Raw genomic sequence first — 24,463 nt, 5'->3', positions numbered from 1 at the left:
CTCATGGCACTGGGTGTATAGATTGAGGCTTGGTTAACATACAGAAGACAGCGAGTTGAGATTAATTTTTTTTATGATTGGAAAGATGTAACTAGTAGTGTGCCATAATGCTCCCCTGTACAGCCTGAATTATTTACTATGTATATTAATGACTTGGAAAAGTGGGCAGAGTGTAATGTATCCAAATTTGTTGATGATACAAAAATAAGTGGGAGGGCATGTTACCATGAGGAATCTGCATGAATATATAAATAGGCTGAGGGAGTGGGCAAAACTTGACAGATGGAGTTCAAAATAGGAAAAGTGAGATCAAGCACTTTGGTCAGAGGAATCAAAAGTCAGGCTATTATTTAAATGGAGAGAGACTCCAAATAAAGAGCAGCACAGAGAGAGCTGGCTGTTCCTGTGCATGAGACTCAAAAAATTAGCATGCAACAAATACTTAAGAAAGCAAATGATCAGTTACTACCCCATAAGCCTACTTTCAATCATCAGGAAGTTAGTCAATTGCTTCTCAGTCAATGTTGCACTAGAACACCTGGCTTCAGACCTCAATGTAGTCTTGGTCCAAGATGCCTCAACTCAGGTTTGAATTTCAGGGGTGAAGTGAGAGCAAATGCCCTTGACATCAAGGCAGTATTTTACTGAGTGAGGCATCAAAGAACCCTGATAAAATTGAAATCAGTCAGGGGTAACTCCTCCCCTGGATGGAGTTATATTTAGCACAAAGGAAATATTGTTGGAATTATTGTAAGCTAATTATCTCAGCCATAATACAGCACTGCATTAGTTCCCAGAGTAGTATTTTAGGCTCATCAGTCTTTCAGATGTTTCATCATCATGCCAAATTGGGGATGTGGCTGATGATTTCAGTTCCATCTCCTCACATAATGAAGCGATTTGTAGCTGTAAATTGTAAGGTCCACACAGCATTCATAAATGGGCTGATAACTGGCAACAAACACAATACACAGCTAATAAGAGAACTTGATGATCTCCTTTTGAGATTACCATTGCTGAATCTCCCACTATCTTAGCATTCAGTGATGCAGAGAGCAGGTTGCAGATCAGAGGCTGGGAATTCTGTGGTAAGGAAGTTACTTCTTTAGTCTACGCTGTGATGTAATATTCTCCAACAATACTTGAGAAGTTCAACACAATCCAGGATAAAACAACTGCTTCATTTTCACTCTTTTCACCACCTTATACATACGCACCTTCCATCACTGGCAGACTAATGCTGCTGTTTATACCACTGACAAAGTACACTGCAGCCAACTTACCTGCTTTGATATGCCTTCCAAACCTGCAACATAGAGGGGCAGCAGGTACATAGGAGCATGACCAACAGCAAGTTCTCCTCCAAATTACACTTCAATGACATATATTGATGTTCCTTTATTATGGCTATGTCAAAAGAAATGCTGAAACTCCATCTCTCTGGCTCCATAGGGATAGCTCCATCACATTGTCTGTCGCAGTTAAAGAAGGCAACAACTTTACAACACCCTGCTCATTTAAGAATGGATGATGAATGCTGGATTTGTCAGTGATGTCCATATCTCATGAAAAGTAATAGAAAATTTATATTACATATATCTCACAATACATGAACAATTCAAAAATGTGCTGCTGGATACATACCTTAATTTACTGGATGCCATGTTAAAAACTTGAATATTATTTTGTAGGCCAATAAAACACATTTTTCCCTTAGCATGTTAATTATATTCATGCAAATATGAGTTTCAAGCTGGCTACTTATACAACATCACTGAAAATTACTTTAATTAGGGATGTCTAAAATCATTTGACATTTCCAGGCTATCAATGTTTTCCTAAATTATATGTAAATGTTTTAATAATTAAAATGCCTAGTCTCATCTTCCTTTTTATTATTCATTTAAATTTTTGATTGCAAGTTGAGAAATGACAAATATATTAAAATGAAACTTGATGTTGAAGGTAGTATTTGCATATCACCATAGAAAATGAATTAAAATGTTGGAAATTTAATCTAATAATTTCCCGATTTCAATGGAAATGTTTATATATTACCTCATTTTTCATACTTTTTCTTACTGGTACATTAGTGCCTCTGGATCATACATTGATGTGATAATGATAATTATTTTGCAATTAGTTTAACAAATTAAAATAGCTAAAAATGTATGATTCTGCTAGTTTTATTGGTTTGCTTAAGGATATAATTTTTGCCCCCTGGAAACTGATTCAAATTTGCCATATTCTTATGATTTATCTACATTCCTTTAGTCTGATTTGTGGAATTGTCCATAGATTGGGGGTGGGCATTGTGAAGTCCCTAAAATCCAGTACCTCGTACTTACACCAAGATAACAAATAAACCTCTGGAATAAAAGCAAAATACTCTGGATGGTGGTGATCTGAAACAAAACTAGAAACTCCTAAAACTACTTAGCGAGTCTGACAGCATTTCTTTTGATTCTGACAAAGCAATATGATTGATTCAAAACTTTCACTCTGTTTCTCTCTCCACCGATACAACCAGAGATACTGAGTTCTTCCAATATTTTTTGCTTTTATTCTTGTTGATCTCTTGTATCTGGCTGTGCATGGCCACTAATATTCTTCTCCTTTATCATCTTCAGGCATGGTCATTCTGCAACATTCTCAAAGCCACCTTCTTGAAAAATTATTATTAATTATAACATTCACACCTGTTGATTTAGGCCACTTTTTGATGAATGCTAATGTGAATAGTTTAGTTTTGAAATTTATAGAAACATTGAGTGGTTTTCAGCATGTTATCAATACCCAATGAACCAAAGTCAAAGAGTTAAGCCACTAAAATTGAGATTACAACAACCCTCTGGAGCTAATCAGGAAGATGAATGATTTAGTGAAGCAGCAGCAACAGAGAACATGGGAAGGAAGCCCCATGTCTCTTGCTACCATTGAATAATTCAAAAGACAGAACACCAACTCCAAAGTCTCTACAGTGCCACTGATAGAAGTGGCCACTGCTGAGGTTACAAGAGGAAGGAGATATTTTCCTAATCAATGCGTTCAAATGCGATTTTGGATACCTCTGGAGCAGGCGGGACTCGAATCTGAGTCTCCTTCGTCAGAGATAAGGATACTACCACTCTGCCATAAGAGAAAGGAGATGTTCCGTCAGATGAAGGCATCTGTAAAGGGGTTCAGGACAAGCTTCCCTAATCTCCTGGGCTTGTTAGGCAGGCTTTGGTGATTAGAGGGCTGAGCCCTCTGCTGGTGGCATCAGAGCTGCAGACTTGACATTGTCACCAGGGATCCCTTCTGTAGGCCATCAAGCACACAGAGAAGAAAGCCCTGTGAATTGCTAGGCAATTGCTTCCATTTTGCTGGTTTTCTCCTCACACAGTGATGTAGACGAAGTAGAGCTGTTCTGACACTGGAAGTGCAGGCTACCTAATCTAATGAGTTGGTCTACTCACAGCTATTTTATGGTCCTCCATAAAACTTTACTTATATAGTTCTGGCCAAAGCCTTGCATCTAAAGTTCAAAACATTAAGTTGTTGACAATGCATTAAGAGCTTGAGTATTTAAAAGAATACACAGAAATGTATATTTATAATATTAAATATTTACTTTCCTCTCAAAACATCCGTTAGCAGCATTTGAAAAAAAATAACATCTTGTTAAAGCCATTACACACAGAATGAATAAACAATTCAATGCCTTGTGATGGAACAAAATCTAGCATAAGCATTTGTTTTGTTTCTGTCAAGCTAGTCTTACTTAAAGCTGGATATAATATAAAATGACATTTGATTCACATAATTAACCAATCGATTCTGTTGAAGATTTTTACCAAAACTATGAATCTATTTACACAGACTTGCTTCAGATAACACCTAGAAATAAATGACTACTAGGTACATATTAAACGCTGCTTCATTTACCAATAACTGATAATATGTGGGAATTGCAGTTAAAGCTTATGACTCAGTTGCAGGAGTCACTTATCTGTCATCTCTCAATTCCAATAAGAGCAAAATGAACTACAATTTTCTAGCAGGCTATCTCTAAAAATCCTTTCACAAAGTGGAACACTTCCAATGCTTTGAACAGGCTTCACGTTTTGAAGACATTTGAGACACATTTACACCACGTGGTTTTAAAGCTTACAAATAATACATCCCATTTTACAAGCAGAAACTCAACACCAAAAGATTGCGTGCATTTGATCTACTATTCATAATATGTAAATAGCTGATCTTTTTTTTTGTTTTGTCTATAGTTTCATTCTTACATTTGGTTTAAAACAGCTGTCACATAGTAACAGGAAAATACAACATAAGCTTTTAAATTTAGAAGCCATTCATAAAAATTCCCTTGAGGAGCATACTTTGTTCACTCAAACAATTATTTACAAAATGTTTGTTTCAACCATGCAAATTAATCTTTTTATTTTGGGTATAATGACATTGTAAACATATATTTAGTATTTATTAGTGGGAGGAAGATCTTAAACAGAGAAAAAAACAATTCCAGTGATGAGATAAGGCCATGTTTTCTGTCTCTCAGTCCTGTTCAAAAGCAATATCGCTAGGACTCAATGTCAATTTGTAGAGACAGGTTCTCATGCTCCTGAAGATGGCCATTGTGTAAAACTGTGTACCTATAAAACACAAATTAAACAGGTTCAGCTAATAGTATGATAATACTGTAGTAACCTTTCTTGGATATTAAAATGCGTGCATTATACAACAATAGAATCTTATAACTTTGGTCAATCTGTATAATGTTTAGTTAAGTTAGTTTTCTCGGTTTTCTCCGATGTCTCCTCATCCTCTCTCCAAATACATCTTGTGCATTAATCCTATCTCATCTTCCCTTGACCATTTTTCTACGAAAATATTGACCATGCAACTTCACTTCTTGACTCCCATGTTAACTGATATTGTTAAGAGTATCTCTTTCCAGTTATGTTCCTCTCTTCTTCAAATCTGCAAATCTAACCATAGGAGGAGGCTGCTGTTCCCCAAGGTGGACTAAGTGGAAAGCCTGCCTGGGAAAAAAACAACACTATGATCAAAGTTTAAAATAAACTTTAAAACATAAAACATTGCTCCTGCTCTCACCTCCTCACTCTCCAATCCCCATCTATGTTGACTAATGCCCTGCACCCACATTCATTTCCTGTGCCATTTTATGCATCTGTATAAAGTTTGATGTTGCCTCACATGCCTATACCACACTGTTCCCATTTAGAGATTTCCCTTGGCCCATTATCCCTTATGTCAAGCCAAACATTGAAGCATAGAAAATAGGAGCAGGAGCAGGTCATTTAGCTCTTTCAGTACACTCCGCCATTCAAAATAATCATCACTGATCCTCTATCTCAATGCTATATTCTCACACTCTCATGTACACCTTGACACGTTTAGCTTCAAGAAATCTGTTTCTTTCTTAAATATATCCACTTGTAATTGTCTTCACAGTCTTTTGTTGTACAGAATTCCATGGTTGGCACAGAATTCCATGGTTTACCACTCCCTGAGTGAAAAAATGTCTCCTCATCTGAGTCCAATATGGCCTTGTGTGTATCCTGAGACTGAGTCCATGCTCTGGATGCCCCAACCAGGGTAAACACCATCCCTTCCTCCAGTCTGTCCAGCCATGTCAGAATTTTATATGTTTTAATTAAAGCCCTTCGCATTCTTCTAAACACCAGTGAATACAGGCCCATTCATCCAACTCTTTCCTCTTATGACATGCCTACCTTGCTAAACCTTCAATGCACTCCCTCTATGGCAAGTGTTCCTTGTCTTTGATAAGGGGACCAAAACTGCACACAGTACTCTAGTGTGGTCTCACCAAGGTCCTATACAGTTGTAGTAAGACTTTCTTGGCCCTGTACACAAACCTTCTTACAATGAAAGTCAACATATCATTTGTCTTCCTAACTGCTTGCTGCACCCATATGCTTTCTTTTAATGCCCGGTTAGCTTAGTTGGCTTGTGATGCAGTGATTTCAACAGCAAGGCTTCAATTCCTGCACCAGCTGAGATTACCAGAAAGGACTCATCTTATCTGTAGCATGGTGATCCTCAGGACATGTTGACCCTTAAGGCACAATCAGTTGTTTTTCTCCAATGAGAGAGCAATCCTATAGTAACTTTATCTTTTACATTTACAAGTACATCCAGATTGCTTTGTGTATTAATCTTCCCTAATCTATAACTATTTAAATTATGTTACGCCATTTTGTTCCTACTTAAGTAAACAACTTCACATTTTCCATGTTGCACTGCGTCTGCCATGTGTTTGCATACCTACTCAACTTCCCTTTATCTCCACCACACGTCTTGCATTCTCACTTAGTTTGGTGTCATCAGCAAACTTGGAAATATTATATTTGATTCCCTTATTCAAATAATTGATATATATTATAAGGAACTTGGGCCCAAGCACTAATCTTTATAGTGATTCAAGAAAGTAGCTCATCTCCAGAGCAATTAAGAATGGACAATAATTGGTTGTGCTCATACTCCATGAATGAATTTTTTAATAAAAAGTTTTATACACAAGCATGCCTTTTCACAATCTCAAAGGGTACTTTACCTGGTGTCCTGGGACCAGATCCAATTTCCTTACATCTCCAAAGGGTACACTAGTTATCTAAAAGAACAGACCTGCTCTTTCCTGGTCTCATCTTCATTTTCTGGAATGCACACTCAGTGACTCTGAAATCTGATTTCATTGGAAGCAGTTGATCATTTAAAGGTCAGTCTCCTCCAGGAGCGATACACTTACTAATTTGGACTATCCCCAGAGCTGTCCTTGTGATTATAGAATCATGCAGTACGGAAGAGGCCCTTTGGCCCAGCAAGTCCGTACTGCCAAAGATATGCTAAGTCTATAATAGTTCCACTTTCCAGCACTGATCTCATTACTTGAGTGTTGAGATTCTATAAGGATGCCAGGTTTGGGTCAGGATTTGAGATTCCAGACTTCTGCCAGTATTTTCAACACAACGTACATACACTCTGTCCCAGTGAAAATGTGGACCTCAGTTCATTCTAAGTGTACTGCCAGTGTATTGTAATTCAATTCTTTGTTTTCATGTCAATATGGCAGTGCACATAAGTGGCTATAATACTGTAATAGGCTGCATTAATTGCATGTAAACCAATGTTAGCTGTTTTTTAAGTTAAAAAAGGCAAAATAATTGGAAGGTCAATGTGCTCACTATGTACAGGGCTGCACATTGAGAGCAAGATGTGATGTAGTTTTAGACACTAAAATGTTTCAATCTATTCAAAAGCAAAACTGGAGAAGCAAAGTGCTTAAATGAAAACTTGATAATTAGCAAGTTAAAGGAAACATTTGCAGTAATATTGTCAAAACATCCTGAAGTGCTTTAGAACCAATGGTAGAGATGTTAAGGTGGAATCATTGTTATAATGTAGAAATACATTGTCAGTTTTTGTGATTTGAATTACTGGTATTCAATTTCATCAAATTAAAGATTTCTGTCCTGTAACAAAAAAATTAAGAGAGAACGAATTGCATTGTTAAAATAAAAGACTATGCATTAAGAATTAATTTAAAATTTTAGGCCTTTTATGCAGCTTAGGGAGAATTCTGAGTGAAATATGGTTTCAAATTGATTTTAATTTACAAGGAGACACGGAGAGGGTGGATGGATAACATCTATTATCTTCAGCTGAATGGTCAAGAACAAGAGGGCACTCAAAGTAAAAGGCAGCAAGTTTAGGGGGATTTGAGGAAACATTTTCACCCAGAAGGTGGTAGGAATCTGGAATGCACTGCCTGGGAAGGCAGTTGAGGTAGTCAACCTCCCAAACTTTAAAAGTACTTGGATAAGTACTTGAAGTGTCATAAGATTCAAGGCTATGGATCCAGTATGGGTAAGTGGGATTAGTGTTGGTAGTACTGTATTTGGGTCTTTTCTGTCCTGTATGATTCACTGATTTTCCGTTTTGAAAGGCGTAACATTACTGAGACAAAAGTAGGGTTGACTATTTCACCCTTAAGTACTTTATCACGTCTGCTAGAAAAAATAAGTGGTATATATTCAGGTTATTCACCTTTGATGTCAGCTGCATCGTAAATTCATGCTTATGTTTCAGTGGTCTCTGGTCAGGGAGGTCACTATTACTTCTAATCTTTGATGGTTTCTGATTATTAAAGTTTTCTAGGTTAGCCAATAGGTCAAGCAGTGTAAAGCTGTAAGATTCCCGTGATATTAATTGGATTGTGATAGAACTCCTGCAAATAACTCTCAGGAAAACTATTTTAGAAATAGAAAGTATTCATATATGGGTGTGGTAAGCTCAGTGGAAATAAAACTAATTTAGATGCTTATCTCACATAATGCATTTTACTATAAATATTGACATGCACAGGCAAATACTTAAATCATACACAAATAATATGTCTACTTTTAAATCATATTTAAAGAGTATTTACACAGCTCAAGTATTGCTCAGTGTAGGAATTAAATGTTTTCAGAAACTTTACACATAAACAAATCTTGGTGCTGCAAATAATAAACGATGTATATCAAATTTCCATTTAAGGAGGTTTCAGTCTAATGGCTCAGGATCTGTTTTGGGTGAGGCTGTGTTTGATCCAGTAAATATGCTAATCTATTATATATTGGAATGGGAAATGTCAACAATGAAAAAAGCACATATTCTGACAAAAAGGGAAAGTGAAATTATTTATGTATTAGTATCACTTAGTCACTTAAAGTTTTCAAACAAACGTTCCAACAATAGTAATCAAGAACCAGGAAAAAACTTGAATCATTTCATTTATTTGGATGTTATATGAAACAGCCAACTTTGTTTTATAGTTGTACTGTACTTGCATCTCTGACCATTCCATAGCAAAGACTCCACTATACCAACTTCACAGCTCCTAATATCTAAATTTCACCTTCTCTGCTCGAACTAACTGAAACTTGATTTCCATAATGAACCCTTGAACATTATACTGACTGACTGCAATGCATCACATCTGTGTGATTCCCTTTTTTTCTTTAAGGCATAACAGCAACACCTTGCATTTATATTGTGTCTTTGACATTGGAATACATCTCAAGGCATTTTGCATTAGCAAATTAGGGTGTGGTAACTTGACAGCCCATGCCCAATAAATCACTATTAAAGAAGCCTGACAAATTTAGTGCTGATGCGTTTAGGTATAAGCTTCAAACAATTTGATAAGGGATACTTATTACTGAATGCCCTTTTGCCTTAAACATCAATTTTAAAAAAGTACAGCTCCTCAAAAGAATTTTATTCTTATCATTTCTCTTTTATCTCTCCCTCTCTCTCTTAATTTCATCTGTATGTCCCAATTATTTTTAATCTCACTGGCACTATAACATTTAAATTTCTATATCCTGGTGTGGATTTGTGAGGCTCAGTGAGGATTCTCCATTCTCAATGTTTGAGGAGTCTTGATGGGTTGAATTGTCCTACCCTGTGAATGAAATGGGCCATGACGCAAAATTTGGGAAAATTGGGTGAAATGTCCCGTGAAGTTCTTCTCGACATCAAGATCACAATGTCCAATTTTCCAGACAAGTGTTTGATGGTGAGGCAAGATGCTCACCGGTGAGCAGTGAGAGGTCTATTTGAAGAGATTAGTACTCATTATTACTTTCATCATCACCTATTCTCACCTGATTAATGTGCAGGGTCCCATTCTCCTACCTGTCAGTTAGAAACGGGACTCTGAGAATTCCTGACACAGAAGTCAGAGTGGTTACTTAGTGACTCTAGCTCACCAAATGCTCCTTTGGTCCTCCATCTTGGACATCAATCACCAAGCTCTCAGGACAAATGCCATGGTCAGCAACTGCAAGAATCCCATGCCTGCAGACACATACCGACCTCACTATGTCTTCATAATTCATTTCTGATGCACTTACAGTGAAATTGAATGCTGCACTATGGAACGCGTTAACACATTTTATTGGGTGGCAGCTTCCAGGGCATTTTATGCAGAGGGGTGGTCTCCCAGCTCTAGAATGTATCTTCAGAAGAGTCACTGGACTTGAAATATTAACTCTGCTTAGTCTCCACACATGCTGCCAGACCTGCTGAGCTTCTCTAGCAATTTTTGGTTTTGTTTGATCCATAAAGTAAAGATGAAATACACCTGCGGGCATGACCTGCTTTGTAAACCTTAGGCATTAGCGAGCTGTGTAAAGTTCAAATCTTTGCCCAAAGCAGTGATGACCACTTCATGCAACATTATGAATCACTCCCACAAAAGGTTGTGAGGCACTAACAATGTTTTTCAACCTGGAAAGATTGATCCTAGTCGTCAACTTAGCAAGTACCTGCCAATCATCACAGCCTATTCACTTCAGACCTTGTACCATTGAGCATTATGTCACACTAGGCTCTGTACCTTGATGTTTATACACAAAGCTGAAGAAGAAAAGTCAACATCTATTTGTAAGTGTGATATCATTACCATAGTGTCAGCCATGTCCCCTTAGAAAGTCTTCATACTTTCCCTCCCACTATGTCTCACTGCAGTCTCAGGTGAGGGAACCTACTGGATGGTGGGCTACGTTTGCCTTGGAATACTGGTTCATTGACCCTGTGGCATTTGTGGTTAGAGGGTCCAGACAGGTTGACTGTGTCCTGCCCAGATGCATGTGCATCCTCCTCAGTTTGAACTCTGACAGGGCTGAGGGAGACTGGCAGAATGGAGGTAGAAGTCCTGGCCACATCTGGAGTGTCCTGAGAGGAGACTTCTGGCTTACCTGTATATAGTTCTTACTTTAACTGTCTCCTTGTGAGGAAGAGGCACCTAAAGGGAGTTTAAGGACACCTGTTTCTCTTGTCATTGGTGCTAAGCCCACGACTAGAGTATTAGAGTGCAGGTCCACATATATCTAGCAGACACTGAAACAGCTGGACCTGGCAGTCAATGGTGGCCACCAATGTTTCCATGGAGGCAGTCGAACAATTATATGCTTGCAGCATTGGAATCCTCATAGGATAGCCACAGTCATACAGCATCTGGGCAATTAAAACCATTGCCTCTCATGTACCTGTCTGCTGCTCCTGTTTCTCCCTTTGCATGTGGACAAAGTCATTGATTGCCAACATCACAAGGCTATTTTCTGCCCGGGGCTGAGTAAGTTCCTGTTCTCTGGAAATCCATAAACTACCAATGACCTGGGCATTTCTTCCTTGACCAATTGTAGAGATTAGGCAGTGAAGTGCTCATAAACAACTGCACCAGAATCTTAGTCTGGTATCTCCTCTGAAATATCCAAGCATTCTTTGTAAGGGATGGAGGAGGGATCTGTTATAATGCTGCTGTCTTGACACAGAGGCCATTGGAAAGCTGCTGGTATCCGCATGCACACAAAGCAGAGAATGCATTATGGACAAGAGCTCGAGGTTATGGCATATTAGGGTTCTGCCAGGACCACACAGCTACTGACCTCATTACAGCCTTGGCTCAAACATGGACAAAAGTGATGAATTCCAGAGGTGAGGTAAGAATGACAACCCTTGACATCAAGACTGCAGTTGACCAAGTGTGACATTGGGGGCAATCTCTCCAGTAGTTAGAGTCATACCTGGCACATAGGAAGATGGTTGTGGCTGTTGGAGTTCAGTCATTGCAGCTTCAGGACATCTACGCAGGAGTTTCTCAGGACAGTATCCTAGGCTTAATCACCTCAGCTGCTTCATCAATGACCTTCCCTAAGGACATAAGGACAGAAGTGTGGATGTTCGCTGAAGGTTGCACAATGTTCAGCACCACACACAAGTCCTCAGATACTGAAGCAGTCCATGTTGGAATGCAACAAGATCTGGACAATATCCAGGCTTGGGCTGACAACTGGCAAGTAACATACACACTACACAAATACCAGGCTAAGGACATCACCAATAAGAGACGATCTAACCACCGCCCTTCAAATTTAATGGTGTTACCATTACTGAATACCCCATTGTCAACATCCTTGGGGTTATCATTGAACAGAAACTCAGCTGGACTCACCACATAAACACAGCGGCCACAAGAGCAAGTCAGAGACTAGGAACACTGCAGCAAGTAACTGACCTCCTGACTCCCCAAAGCCTGTCCACCATCTACAAGGCACAAGTCAGGAATGTGATGGAATACTCCCCACTGGCCTGAATGAGTGCAGCTCCAACAATATTCAAGAAGTTTGAGACCATCCAGGACAAAGCTTGATTGGCACTACGTCCACAAGCATCCACTCCCTCCACCATTGATGCTCAGTAGCAGCAGAGTGTTCTATCTATCAGATGCACTGCAGAAATTCACAAAAGAACCTCAGACAACACCTTCCAACCCCACAAACCACTTCCACCTAGAAGCACAAAGGCAGCAGACACATGGAAACACCACCACCTTAAAGCTTCCTTCCAAACCGGTCACCATCCTGTTTTAGAAATATATCACCATTCCTTCACTAACACTGGGTCAAAGCTTGGAATTCCCTCCCATATGGCATTGTGAGTCAACCTACAGCAGGTGGACTGCCATGGTTCAAAAAGGCAGCTCACCACCACCTTCTCAAGGGCAGCAATGCATGAGCAAGAAATGCCGGCCAGCCAGTGATACTCATATCCCACAAACGAATAAATTTTAAAAATTTATTCACTTTCGGGATAATGGGAGAGCAAAGGAAAATGCTTCTTGCTTGATTGTGGAGAATTAGTTATTTCTGTATCTCCACAGGATGTGTTCTGATCCTTGCCATTGAGAGCCAAGATTCTTTCCTCATAGTGGATGAGGAACCAAATTTCAGGCACTCCACTGCTCATCTTGGCTATTTTGGCACTATATGGACTGTTGTCTCCTGGCATGAGATATAAAGGAAGAGATTAAGGGAGATAAAAATGGCTGGTGCAGTTGTTAGAACTGGGGAAAACTAGTGATATATCCCAAGTGATCGAGTAGGCAGCGATAACATCATTTAGAGTTTTATTTTGATTTGGGGTGAAAGAGAATAACTGAGGGAAGATACTCCATGCAATATTAAGAGTGGTCAAGTATGGGTCTTTGTGAGAAGGAGATGCATGAGCAGAGATAGAGTGAGTGTGGTGCAGCAGAGAGATGGTGGCACATATCCTGGAAAAGTGCAGAAGACCTTCTTGTGACATTGCTGGCATGCCTCCAGATGGTGAAATACTGCACTGACCTGGATGGCAACCTTGGACCAAGCGAGGCCAAGACACCAGACCCTGCCGCAGACCAGGGCAGTTCGGCCTTTGAAATGTGGTGCGAGTGCCAGGGATCCCAGGATCTCACAGCATGGAGAATACTTTTGCTTATAATGAGTGAAAGAATCAGATAACCTCAGGTAACTAGAGTGCCATAGGGGTTTGGCACTTAGTAAACGAGGTGAGTTTGTGAGGTTAGTGTGAGAAAATTCATTTGGCCTCGCAAAGGTTAACCCTCGATGAAAGTCAATGAAAATAACACAGCTGATTTCAGGTCAGATTCAGCCCAGTGTTTCTTGCCGAACTGAAATATGCCACTGATTTCCTGTAGAGGGTGCCACAAGGAAGCAGAAATTCAGCAAAAAGAAGTGTTTACCCAAAAGCCGGTAAAAACTGGCGTTAACAAGAAAAACAGTGAATATCATTTCTTGTGCTGGAGGTCGTAATGTTGATCCAGCTTTTTGGCAAGAATTCATCCAGTTAATTAGCCTGTTGACAGCCATTTTAACAGGTCACTGGAAATTTACCATCTCAAACGGTCCTCTGCCTTATAGACTGCCTGACAGGCACATTAAAGGGGTTTCCGAGCATGGGTAGGCGGGGGACTACCTTGTGAATGTTACCTATGTAAGGCAATGGTACACACTCTTCACTGTATTTTATGCTGCATACATGTAACAATAAAGGATATTCGATTCTTCATTCTATTTGAAGACTCCAGTGGCTCAAGGATAGGCAACCTGGTAGTAAGAAAAAATCTAATTCTTGATTTTCCAATTCTCCTTTCCATCGCCAAGAAACTAGACAGTGCAAATTCCTGACATATAAGTCAGTGCTGGTATCTGACAGTTGCAGCATGTCCTAGCTTATCATGTAACTACTTCTTCAGACAATATCCCAACATGCTCATTGGTGTCATCCTCCTTGATTCCCCCATTCACGTAACATAGCACCAACCTCGTCGATTCATTATACCTGATCTCAGACCAACTCAGCTACCACTTCAATCCTTCAACACTTTACTTTTGCACATCCTGCATGTTTCTGCCAGGTCAGTTTGTACGCAGAGACACACACACATCTCATGCATCCACACATGATGGATCCAACAGTTGAAACTTGTTTTCTTAGCTCTTATTCACTTTACTACTTACTTGGGAGCTCCACCCTCTATATTCTTTATCTTGCTGCCGTAGCACACACTGACTGACTTCAGCACTAACCGACAGGCTGCCAAGTGACTCACATTCCTTTTTTAACACACAAGGCCTTGAGAAATCAGTTATTGGCTGCCAGCCTCTATGGTTTGCATTACATTTTAGCACATATTGAGAGTAGCAGTCCATAAACATTGGTGAAATGTGTGCAGGGGTAGAGTTAGCGTGAGTGGTGGCTCTTTCAGTGTGTGCTCATAGGCACAAGATGGCAGCACTTATCTTTGTGGAGCACAGAAGATCTTTGATCTTTTTTTCTAAGGCCACAGCACTGATCCAGGCTGCAATCTGAGTCCAGGTTGGTTATGCCTGATAGGAAAGCCTCCTGTGGTAGCTGGCTGGGCAAACAATTGCCCTCCTTAGCAGCATCCCATGCATCAACACCTTCAGCTCCATGTCCATGAAAAGGCATATAAGTTTTCCTTTCCTTTGGCTATGCGTTTGGTAATAATGGTGGAGCAGAGCAGTGTGAGGTATAATTCCTGGCTTGCACTGTCTGAAGTGGAGCAATAAGTATGGCAGTCCATTCCCTTGGGTCCAACCCTGACGTTGCTATTAGATCTGCTGATAAGGGTAGTACAGCTGTTGTCTGGCATGCTGCTATCTACGTGGTGGAAGTTGAGTGCCAGCTGTTGGACACTTTCTCCTAACTTCACCGGGATCACGATCCTACCATTGAACATCAGGCTGTGGTTTCCAGGACTACCACAGACCTCATCTCCTTTGGAGATCTCTCTTCCACATCATCCCATCTGATAGTCTCTCACACAGCCCTACTTCCCAAAATCAGCAAACAGTACTGCCCTAGCAGACCCATCATTTCAGCCTGATCCTGCTCCACTGAACTTATTTCTTTCTATCTTAGCTATCTCCTTTCCCCCCCTTGTTGTCTCTTTTCATTTATATTTGTGATTCTTCTGACACTTTACATAGGTTTCACATTTCCAGTTTTCTGGTGCTGGCTGCCTCCTTTTCACCATGGAAATGCAGTCCCTTTATATATCCATCCTCATCAGGATGATCTGAAGATATTCTTCCTTAAAAAGAGGTCTGAATGGTCTCTGTTCACTACCACCCTCCTTCATCCAGCTGAGTTTATTCTCCTTTAACTCATCTCATTTTCTCTAGGTCAAAGGTGTAGCCATGCACATCCACATGGCATCCTAGATATGTCTGTCTCTTTGTTGGGTATATGGAACATTCTTCTTCCAATCCCCCTTGGACTCTCACCCACAACCTTTTCTCCGATACATCAATGTTTTGAGAGCCACTTCCTGCTCTCAACCGGAATTGGAAAATGTAATCAATTTTGCTTCTAATTTCTAGCTTTATGTCAACTTCACCTGGTCCATCTCTTACTGTTCTCTTCCCTTTCTTGACTTCTGTTTCTATTTCTGGGGATAAGCTGCCCACCGATGTCCATGACAAACCCACCAACTCCCATGGTTTCCTCATACCTTGCTTCCTGTAAGATTCTATTCTATTCTCCTCTTTTCGCAACCAAGGGTTTTCCCTCATTGTTGTTGACAGAGCCTTCAGCATGTTTGACCCGTCTCCTATATTCTGCCCTCAACAATTCTGTTCCTTTCCAGAACAATGATTGTATTCCACTTGTTCTTACTTACCATCACACTAGACTTCACATTCAAAGGATCATCCTCTGCCATTTCTTCCCCTCCCTTCCACTGTCAAGAGTTTGCAGGGAACATTGCCTCTGTGACACCCTGGTCCATTCCTCCATGATACCTAATACTTCCTCATTGTCCCTTGGCACATCTATATGCGATTGTAGAAGGTATAACATTTTCCCATTCACCCCCCTCCATCTCCACTGTCCAAGACTCCAAACACATCTCCCAAATAAAGTATTATTTTACCTGCTCTTCATTCAATCTAGTCTACCACATTCACTATTCACAATGCCGTCTCCTTTACATTGTCAGGACCAAACACAGACTGGGTGGCTGCTTAGCAGAACACCTCCTAGTAGGAAACATCCTGATCTCTCAGTTGCTTGCCATTTCAGTAAACCACCTTGCTGTCAGGCTAATATTTCCACCCTGGACTGTTCCAATGAAAGACAACTCCAGTTCAATGAACAATACTTTATTTTTCACTGAAGCACTTTACAGACTTGAGGTCTCAATATTAAATTCCATAACTTCAGAACCTGACCATACTATGCCTGTTCTCTATTTTTCTTACATTCTGTTTCTCCCGTGTTCTCACCCCCACCCCCACCCCCACCCACCCTTCATCCCACAGTCTTGTCTTGTTCCTGTCTTCTTTACTTTGTTCTTAGTAGTGAGGACCCATTCTCTCCTTTCACACCGTAATTCAAACATATTTTACATTTCTTTTTCTCTTTCACCTTCATAACCAACTCCTTTGTCTTTTACACTGGATTTTGACAACATCTGACCTCTGGCTCTTTCTCTGCCTTTATTAAAATTATTTTTAAAATCCCTACTTTCCAACACCTTTCAGATCTAAAGAAGATGTCGCCATAGAAACTGCCAGACCAGCTGAGTATCTCTGGCATTCTGTGTTTGTTTCAGATTTTCAGTATCTGTAATATTTTGCTTTTACTCTGCGTTATGGTGCGTTGGGCATCATAAAACACATTGGCAAAGCATTTTACTGCAGATGGTAACATTTAATATAGCCACGATTTTTCTTTGGCATCCTGGAAATTGATTTTCAATTTCTGGAGACTCCAGGCCATTCTGGGAGGGTTGGCAATCCTGTATTCAATGGTGAATGAACAGCAGTTAGTACCTGTAATCTTTATTGTATTCACAACCTTTACTATTCTTCTTGATAAATCAATAGATAAATACTTTCAATGTGATTAGACACTTGAGAATGTTTAGATGAACCAAATCGCGGCTCTTCAACAAACAGCAGTGTCAAGTAAACAAAAGCAGAACTGTTCTGATGCAGAATTACCAGACTCAAGACAGTAGCTCTGCTTTCTCTCCATAGTTGCTGCCAGAACTGCTGAGTTTCTCCAGCAATTTCTGATTTTTGTTTCAGATCTCCAGCATTCGCATGTCTTTGATTTGTTTTAGTCTCAAGTAAACCCCTGGCTGGAAGTTTCTGTCAATAGAGCTGACAATCTACAACTCAATGTTAACATGAACATGAACGTGAACCTGCTGCTCATGCAAGTCTAAAACAAAACTTTAATGTGGAACAATTGTTGGACTATGCTAATTTTACTGGATCAATTATCCAAACGAGTGCTCAGGCAGTATAAATTAATGTTTACTTCTCATTTAGTTCTGAAGAAAATGTTAGCTTCATTCAGAATAATCAGCAAACTACTAGTTTTACATAAATCCGTCTGGTTCATAATGTCCTAACAAGGCTTATATGTATGGTCAGGTGACCCATGACTGCTAGGATTGTTACTGAACTATTGATACTTTCTCATGGACAAAAACTGAAAATTTAAACCCAACTGAACTCTGCGATTTTCAAACTGCAGAGCTGGAACAGACAGTATTCATTCAGGCAGGCCTTGGACAATCAACTTCCGGTCGAAACCAGACAGGCCTGGCCAGGTGCAAACAGCCATATTGTTTCAGAATGAATTATTGTTCACCTCCAGTAACCTGCTTTGTTAGAAGAATGCTACATAGACTTGATGGCACCCAACTCAATAAGAGGCCAAAGACATTGTGCGACAAGGACAGCACTTGACACTGAAAGTTCAAAACTATGTTCTACAATGTCCAAATATGGAAAGCAATCAACTCATTGGATCTTCCTGCTCCCACCTGATGTAAGTATTGGACACAGAGCACTGAACCTTTGAGAGAGGCAAAAAAAAGCAGGATAAAAGGGCAATCTGGAGCCCCAGCTCTCTGCTTTTGCACATTCATTAACGGCATCTCGAGAGGACCACCTCGGTGAGATGACCCAAAGACCAGAACAAGCCCAAATCAACAACTGCGGATTCTGAAATATCAACCAAATATCAAAACTGAGGAACAGCCTATTCCAGGATTATTGAATGGGCATTCAAATATGGACTTGTGGATTGGGGTGTAATGAATCGTCAGAAGTGCCCATCGGATGTAGATAGCTAGGAGAAATTTAAGATTTATTTAACAATTTAAAAATGTTTACAGAAGAATCGTGTGAAGAGATTGATAGATTTGACAGAGATTAATTAAAGTACATTGATAGAGTCTGATAAATGTTGTTTTTCCTTGGTAACATGTGCAATTAGGCTGTGTTGGACCTTTCCCTGATTCTTATCCCTTTGTCGATTTCACCACATAATGCACCTGGGTTAAAAAAGGGTTATTACAAACTGGCCATGGTTAGCCAGGGTACATTTACCCAGACTTTCACTTTACAACATTTGATTCCAGACCAATTTTATTATGTTTGACTCTTAAGTGCTGTCTGAAATGGCTGAGCAGTTGGAGGCCTATCACTACCGGGGCAATTATGGGAGAAATTGGAACAGTTTTTGGTCGCCTTTTTGTTGATTATGTCGCAAAACCCTCCCTGAAGCAGCAGGTATTTTCACTTGCCATCCTTGGATGTGCCTTGTCTGAAGCTGTGGGACTCTTCTGTTTAAAGGTCACTTTTCTCATATTGCTTGCTATGTTATAATTTGCTGATGAATAGCCTAATCAAATACAAATGCAATTAATATTTTGCTGTGGCTCCCACAAGTATGTATGTCAGTGTCATGGAAATGTACATTTCCTAAGTCAGTTCTCAAATGTTCCAATAAATCCTGATACAAGAAAAAAAGTAATAAATGCTTGCCTTGCCATTGACACATAAATCCCAAGCATGAATTAATAAAAATATAAAAAGAAACCTCTTCCAAGCCACTGTGTTAGATGGCTTGATTTTTTTTTGATGGAATATAATATGACACATCCATTTCAAAGTCTTTTGAAGATATTTTGGAACAAAGCATACAAACATAATACAGCACCTTTAAACAAGATAGGCTGCCATTTTGCATGAACCAAAACATAAACAATGCCTCTGAATCAGCCAGGAAACTCCAGCATTTAAAATCTTTGAAATGAAAAGCAGGATGATTATTTTAGCAATCAATATATTACCCTCAATCTTTTAAGACAATTTAAAACTCAGCTGGAAATTAGTTGGCATTTGGTCTGCTCAAAAATGCACTTTGCAGAAACAGTCACCAAAAAACAAAATCAAAAATCATCCTCTCTGAATTATACTGAGCAAAAATGTTTGGAATCCTCTGTGCAATCTTGGATATCATGCAACAAAGTTGATGTGTTGGTGAAAGTTCAAAGAAAATAAATCAGCATTTTATGACCGTGATATAAATTGTAAGAATTACTTTGATAGAATAGAAGATTAGGGCAACATGACCCCCAAGTCTTCAAAATGTTGATCGATGTATAGAATGCCAGTAATATTTTTTGAGCTTTTGCAATACATTCAGAATGTGTTTTCCCTCCAGAATTCATTTTCATTATCATTCATGTGGTTTACTTTAATAACCTTATGTGGCACTTCATAAAACAGCTTGGGTGAAAATTGCACAGAATCTTCCATTCTTGCTTCTTAATTCTGTCAACTTCAATTTATTCATCTTGAAGGATCCTCTTTTGTGAAGAAAATGTAATTGTTATCTGAAATCATTACTTGTTCACTCACCTCTGTGAGTGCTCAAGGACAATTTTATAAAAAACGATTTAGCAACTGGAATTACAGAATATTCCAGATGAGGGATACACTATAAATAGACTAAAATAACCTCTAGATTTGTACTTTTACCGTCTTAAAATACAAGCATGTAATTTCTTCTTTCATTTTACTTCAATCCTCAAATTGTGTGAATATTATATCACTGTTCCATTTAATGTATGCTCTCTCTTCTACATCTTTGCTTTTCTTTATGATATTTCTTGACTAATATTCTTTTCTAAATTCCTTGGGTTTTCATTTTAGATTAACAGTTCTCATTGTTTCTGCATAGCACCCTCCCACTCACAACACAACATGCAATAAAAACGTTGCCATTGCTGCAAACACAAATACTTTTTCAGTATTACAAAGTTAGACAATTAATCACATTTATTATTACTTTTTTCTTAGTTACTTAATATAAAACTTATTGAAGAGCAACAAATCTCTTCCCAATCATTTAAATGGTAACATAATGTGACTTCCCTCCCTAATTAAAGCATGTTTTAAATAAGTCTTCAGTCACAAGAACACTAAAATTGAAGTAATATTTTGAAATATGGCTACAACTTCAAATGCCTGGTTACATTGAACTTCCTGCTGTAATTCATGCCCTCTTGATCCTGATCCATAGAAAATAGATCAGAACCCCAAATTTCTTGTAGATATTTTTGAGCTTTTAAGTACAATACTTGCCTTTTAAAAGAAAGACAAATTTGCCAAAAGATGTCTGAGGATACAAATTCAGGGGCTGTCTAAAATCCCTGTGTAGATTACACTGAATTCCACGAATGTCAAGGGAACTTCAGACAGCAATATTTCAAGTTTCAAATGCTAGTCAAAAAATTGATTTGTAAACTATGGATTGTGGCCCAAACTACGGATAGGGTGTGTGTTGAATGAAAGGAGGTTCTGCGTGTAAGATTTGTACTTTTATCCTTGCAGGAATACATAAGAGAAGTGTGCTGAGTGCTAGTGTAGTTGTTTGTAGTTCAGGGTCCACTATGATACAGTATACAGTGAAAAGTGAGAAATTCCATTAGATATCATTGCTTGTGTAGGTAAAAGAAATGAAGTCTCTCTCTCTCTGCTGAAAATAAATCAGCAAAGCCATTATTGAAGGAAACTGGACAAACACCTTCTCTGCAGAACCAAGAATCTCCTGCTCAATTGCCAAAGTCAGCGATACAGAATCACCATAATGTTTCACAATCTATTTCTTACAGAGAAGCCAAAGACTGTTTTTTTTTAATACTTTGGCTTTTTAGACTTATATGTGTCCATGTGTATTGTATTTTATTGTCTTTTCTTATGTTATGGTACCTAATAAAATCACTCTTTAACTCAAGAAAGCTTTGTTAATTTAGCTCCTTAGAAAATATACATTATATATTGCACATAATATATCAGGTGGGAAAGGGATCATTTAAAGGGAAGGGATCGTTTTAAATTAACCTTGTTGTGACCAACCAAGAGAGGAGCTGAATCAATAAGAAAAGACAATTTATTTTTCTCCACTGGGATCACAACAAATTGGAGACCAGTCATAACACAATCTCCTTCTTACATCTGGTTGTCACCCATGAGGCAGATATGGTGTAAGGAAACTGTGTCAGATGATTAACATCCACATAGATGCTGCCTTTGGCTCCTTTTGCCAAAGCTAAGAGCTAAAAGGAGCCTGGAAAATAATTTAAGTACACACTTCTCAATTTCTTTTTTAGGAACTTCAAGCTCCATACTTCTTCCCTTTTACATGTCTTGACTGACTGAAGATGGATGTACTTTTTAAAAAAAATAACTTTATGTTATTTACTTTTGGCTAAGTCTGAGCTGTGTTGAGTCTTTTGGAGGGATTTCTATTGAGAGGCATAATGAGTTCTCTATAGCTGAATAAACACACCTCATTAATTATCTACTATACCCTTATGGCATTCCTCAAATGCAACACTGGCCCCATCTTACCATGAATCATTTCAAGAACAACTCACCACTCTGTGGACATCCCAGAATTCACTGACATCCCTTGCACCTGTGCCACTTTTAAAAGCTCACTGCTCTCCTGGACAAGAACTGACAGTCTGGTCGTAGCCCTGCACTGTTCCTGCCTTTTGTACTGGTCAGGAAGAAATTGCTGCTCCACTTTGTGCTCAGGATCCTACTGAACAGAGTGGTACAGAACCAGGATTTCTTCTTCCCCAGGTTTCAGCAGTGGAGGCCATGACACCAGATCATGTCAGCCTAGTCCATGACTGCACTGGGTCAGTGCAGTCTCAGCCGTCTGCCAGAATGCACAGAAATGTAGCAAGATGAAGGTCAATGACCTTTTCCATTTTATCAGCATAACAGCCACCACATTCTCTCTGATACCTCACACTTTGTGTGTCTCCACTTCTGTACCCATCTCACACCAATGTTCATGCTCTATCACTCTAATAATCTCTGCAAAATTTTTCATCACTTGCTGTTATCCCAACCCCTGACACCACTAATCCTGCATGCCCTCTGCAGTGCCTACTCTCTTATTTGGGCCACTCATACCAAAATTAGCAGCCACTTTCATTTCCCTTAACAGCTGCTTCCCTCCTGCATTCCAGGAGAAAAACAACCCCTGATAAGTCAGAAAGACTCAGAAGATGTGTTTGACTGACCACCATTCAGCTCCTCACCCCTTATGGGGAAAGCATTCTGAAGCTGACCACTCCAAGTGGCTGACTGACCATTTTCAAGCCCGTGGGCTGCTAACAGAAGCTGCCCTTGACTTACTGTGCTGGGACCCTGGATCCAAAGGCTTGCCCGCTTAATTTGACTGAAGCCTGCTGACAACCATGACAAGGTTCCATCCTTTGTTTCACGGCAATGCAGAGGTACTGTGAAGCTGGTTTCTCTGGCCAAAAGGTAAAGCATGAAAAAGGTAAGGTAACGCAATGTATGGCAGGAATACTTAAAGTATCCCAGCAGGCTCAAAATGACTTTGATAGTGAGTGAAGAGATGCAGTCTAATTCAGTCCATGAGCTCGGTGTGTACCTCTGAGAGCACTTTGTCCTTGCTGAAGCATTACAATGACTGTTGCTAGCGCAGCCTGAGGTGCAAAATTGAAATGCAGAAGTTTCTTGTTAGTGAATTGGAAATATGCTATGTAGGCTCTTAGAGGTTGGCATCTCTCTGGATGCCAGTGTCCATAACTGTGGATGCATGTGGTCATGCCAATGGAGCATGCACTGTGATGTGAGATGATGGCATAGTGGCATTATTACTGGAATATTAATCCAAAGACCAGGATAGTATTCTAGGGACCCAGAATTGAATCCTGCCATTGCTGGTTGTACAATTTGAATTCAATAAAAATCTGGAATTAAAATGATGACCATGAATCCATTGACATTGTTGGAAAAACCCTGTAGGAAAGGAAACTGCTGTTGTTACCTGAACTAGCCTAAGTGTGATTCCAGACCCACAGGAATGCAGCTGACACTTACCTACCCTCATTCTATGAATATATTAAAAACAAAATATTGATTCATAGCGTCCAACATGGAGGATTATCAGTGCAACCAGTGTGGTAAATTAGCCAGGTACCTATGTCAAGTTTTCTTAATGCTTGGCTTGTTTGATGAGCTTTATAAGATACAAAACCGAATATTGTTGAGGTGAGATGGACCATCAACAAAGTGATAAATAAATTTTAATTACTACCAATTGGCAGTTTACCAATGCTTGGTGAGAAACTCACTTGTGAAAAGTGTAAATGTTGGAGAGTGAAGTTCCTGGTGTTAAGATGAGCCTCACTGGACTTTTCATTCAGTCCTGCTACAAATCTCACCATAGTTCATGTCAGTCAGACCCTATAGAATTCCAACTAGTGTTTTAACCCCCAAATGTATGTGACTGATAAGAACCAACCAATAAAAAGTTTTCTTTTAAGTTTAGTCAGAAGGATAAATGTTTATTCCCGAACACCCAAAATATGTTTGCAGATGCAGCCATGCAGACACTCATACAAACAAACACACCCAAGAAAAGACTTTGGTTGTAAAAATAGTTGACATTTTCTTAGGTTTTAAAAGACAAAAAAATTAACTGCTGTACTTGCTGCTCTTAGGTTTAATTTTTTTTGCAGGCCTGTGATACATTTGTGGCCCACTGGAGAAATTGAGATAAAAGAAGTTGGATTTGCAGCTTTTCTTATTTGGTGCACCAGGTTTCCCTTGCTTCACTCAGTTGAGGTGCAGTTGCAATCCTATTGTAGAAACCTGGTTTAGTTCTTCAAATAGGTTGAAAGCTAGCCAGAATCTCTGACTGCAAATGAATCTGAGACAGG

The 24,463-nt window shown here is 39.4% G+C and overlaps 1 protein-coding gene across 4 annotated transcripts in view; it reads right to left on the bottom strand.

Moving 5' to 3' along the window:
• Positions 1-3,620: 3,620 nt before the first annotated feature.
• Positions 3,621-24,463, bottom strand: part of htr4 (5-hydroxytryptamine receptor 4) — a 200,867-nt gene continuing 180,024 nt past the window's right edge. For 3 of the 4 annotated variants that reach the window (XM_043703786.1, XM_043703788.1, XM_043703790.1), the window contains one exon: positions 3,621-4,646. In XM_043703786.1, coding sequence (XP_043559721.1) covers positions 4,574-4,646 — 73 coding nt within the window. In that variant the 3' untranslated portion in view covers positions 3,621-4,573. The remainder of the gene's footprint in view (positions 4,647-24,463) is intronic. The other variant, XM_043703787.1, reaches the window with a different exon arrangement.

This window comes from Chiloscyllium plagiosum, chromosome 14 (assembly GCF_004010195.1).
Source record: "Chiloscyllium plagiosum isolate BGI_BamShark_2017 chromosome 14, ASM401019v2, whole genome shotgun sequence".
NCBI classification, from domain to species: domain Eukaryota; kingdom Metazoa; phylum Chordata; class Chondrichthyes; order Orectolobiformes; family Hemiscylliidae; genus Chiloscyllium; species Chiloscyllium plagiosum.
This window is presented reverse-complemented; position numbering and strand designations above follow the sequence as displayed.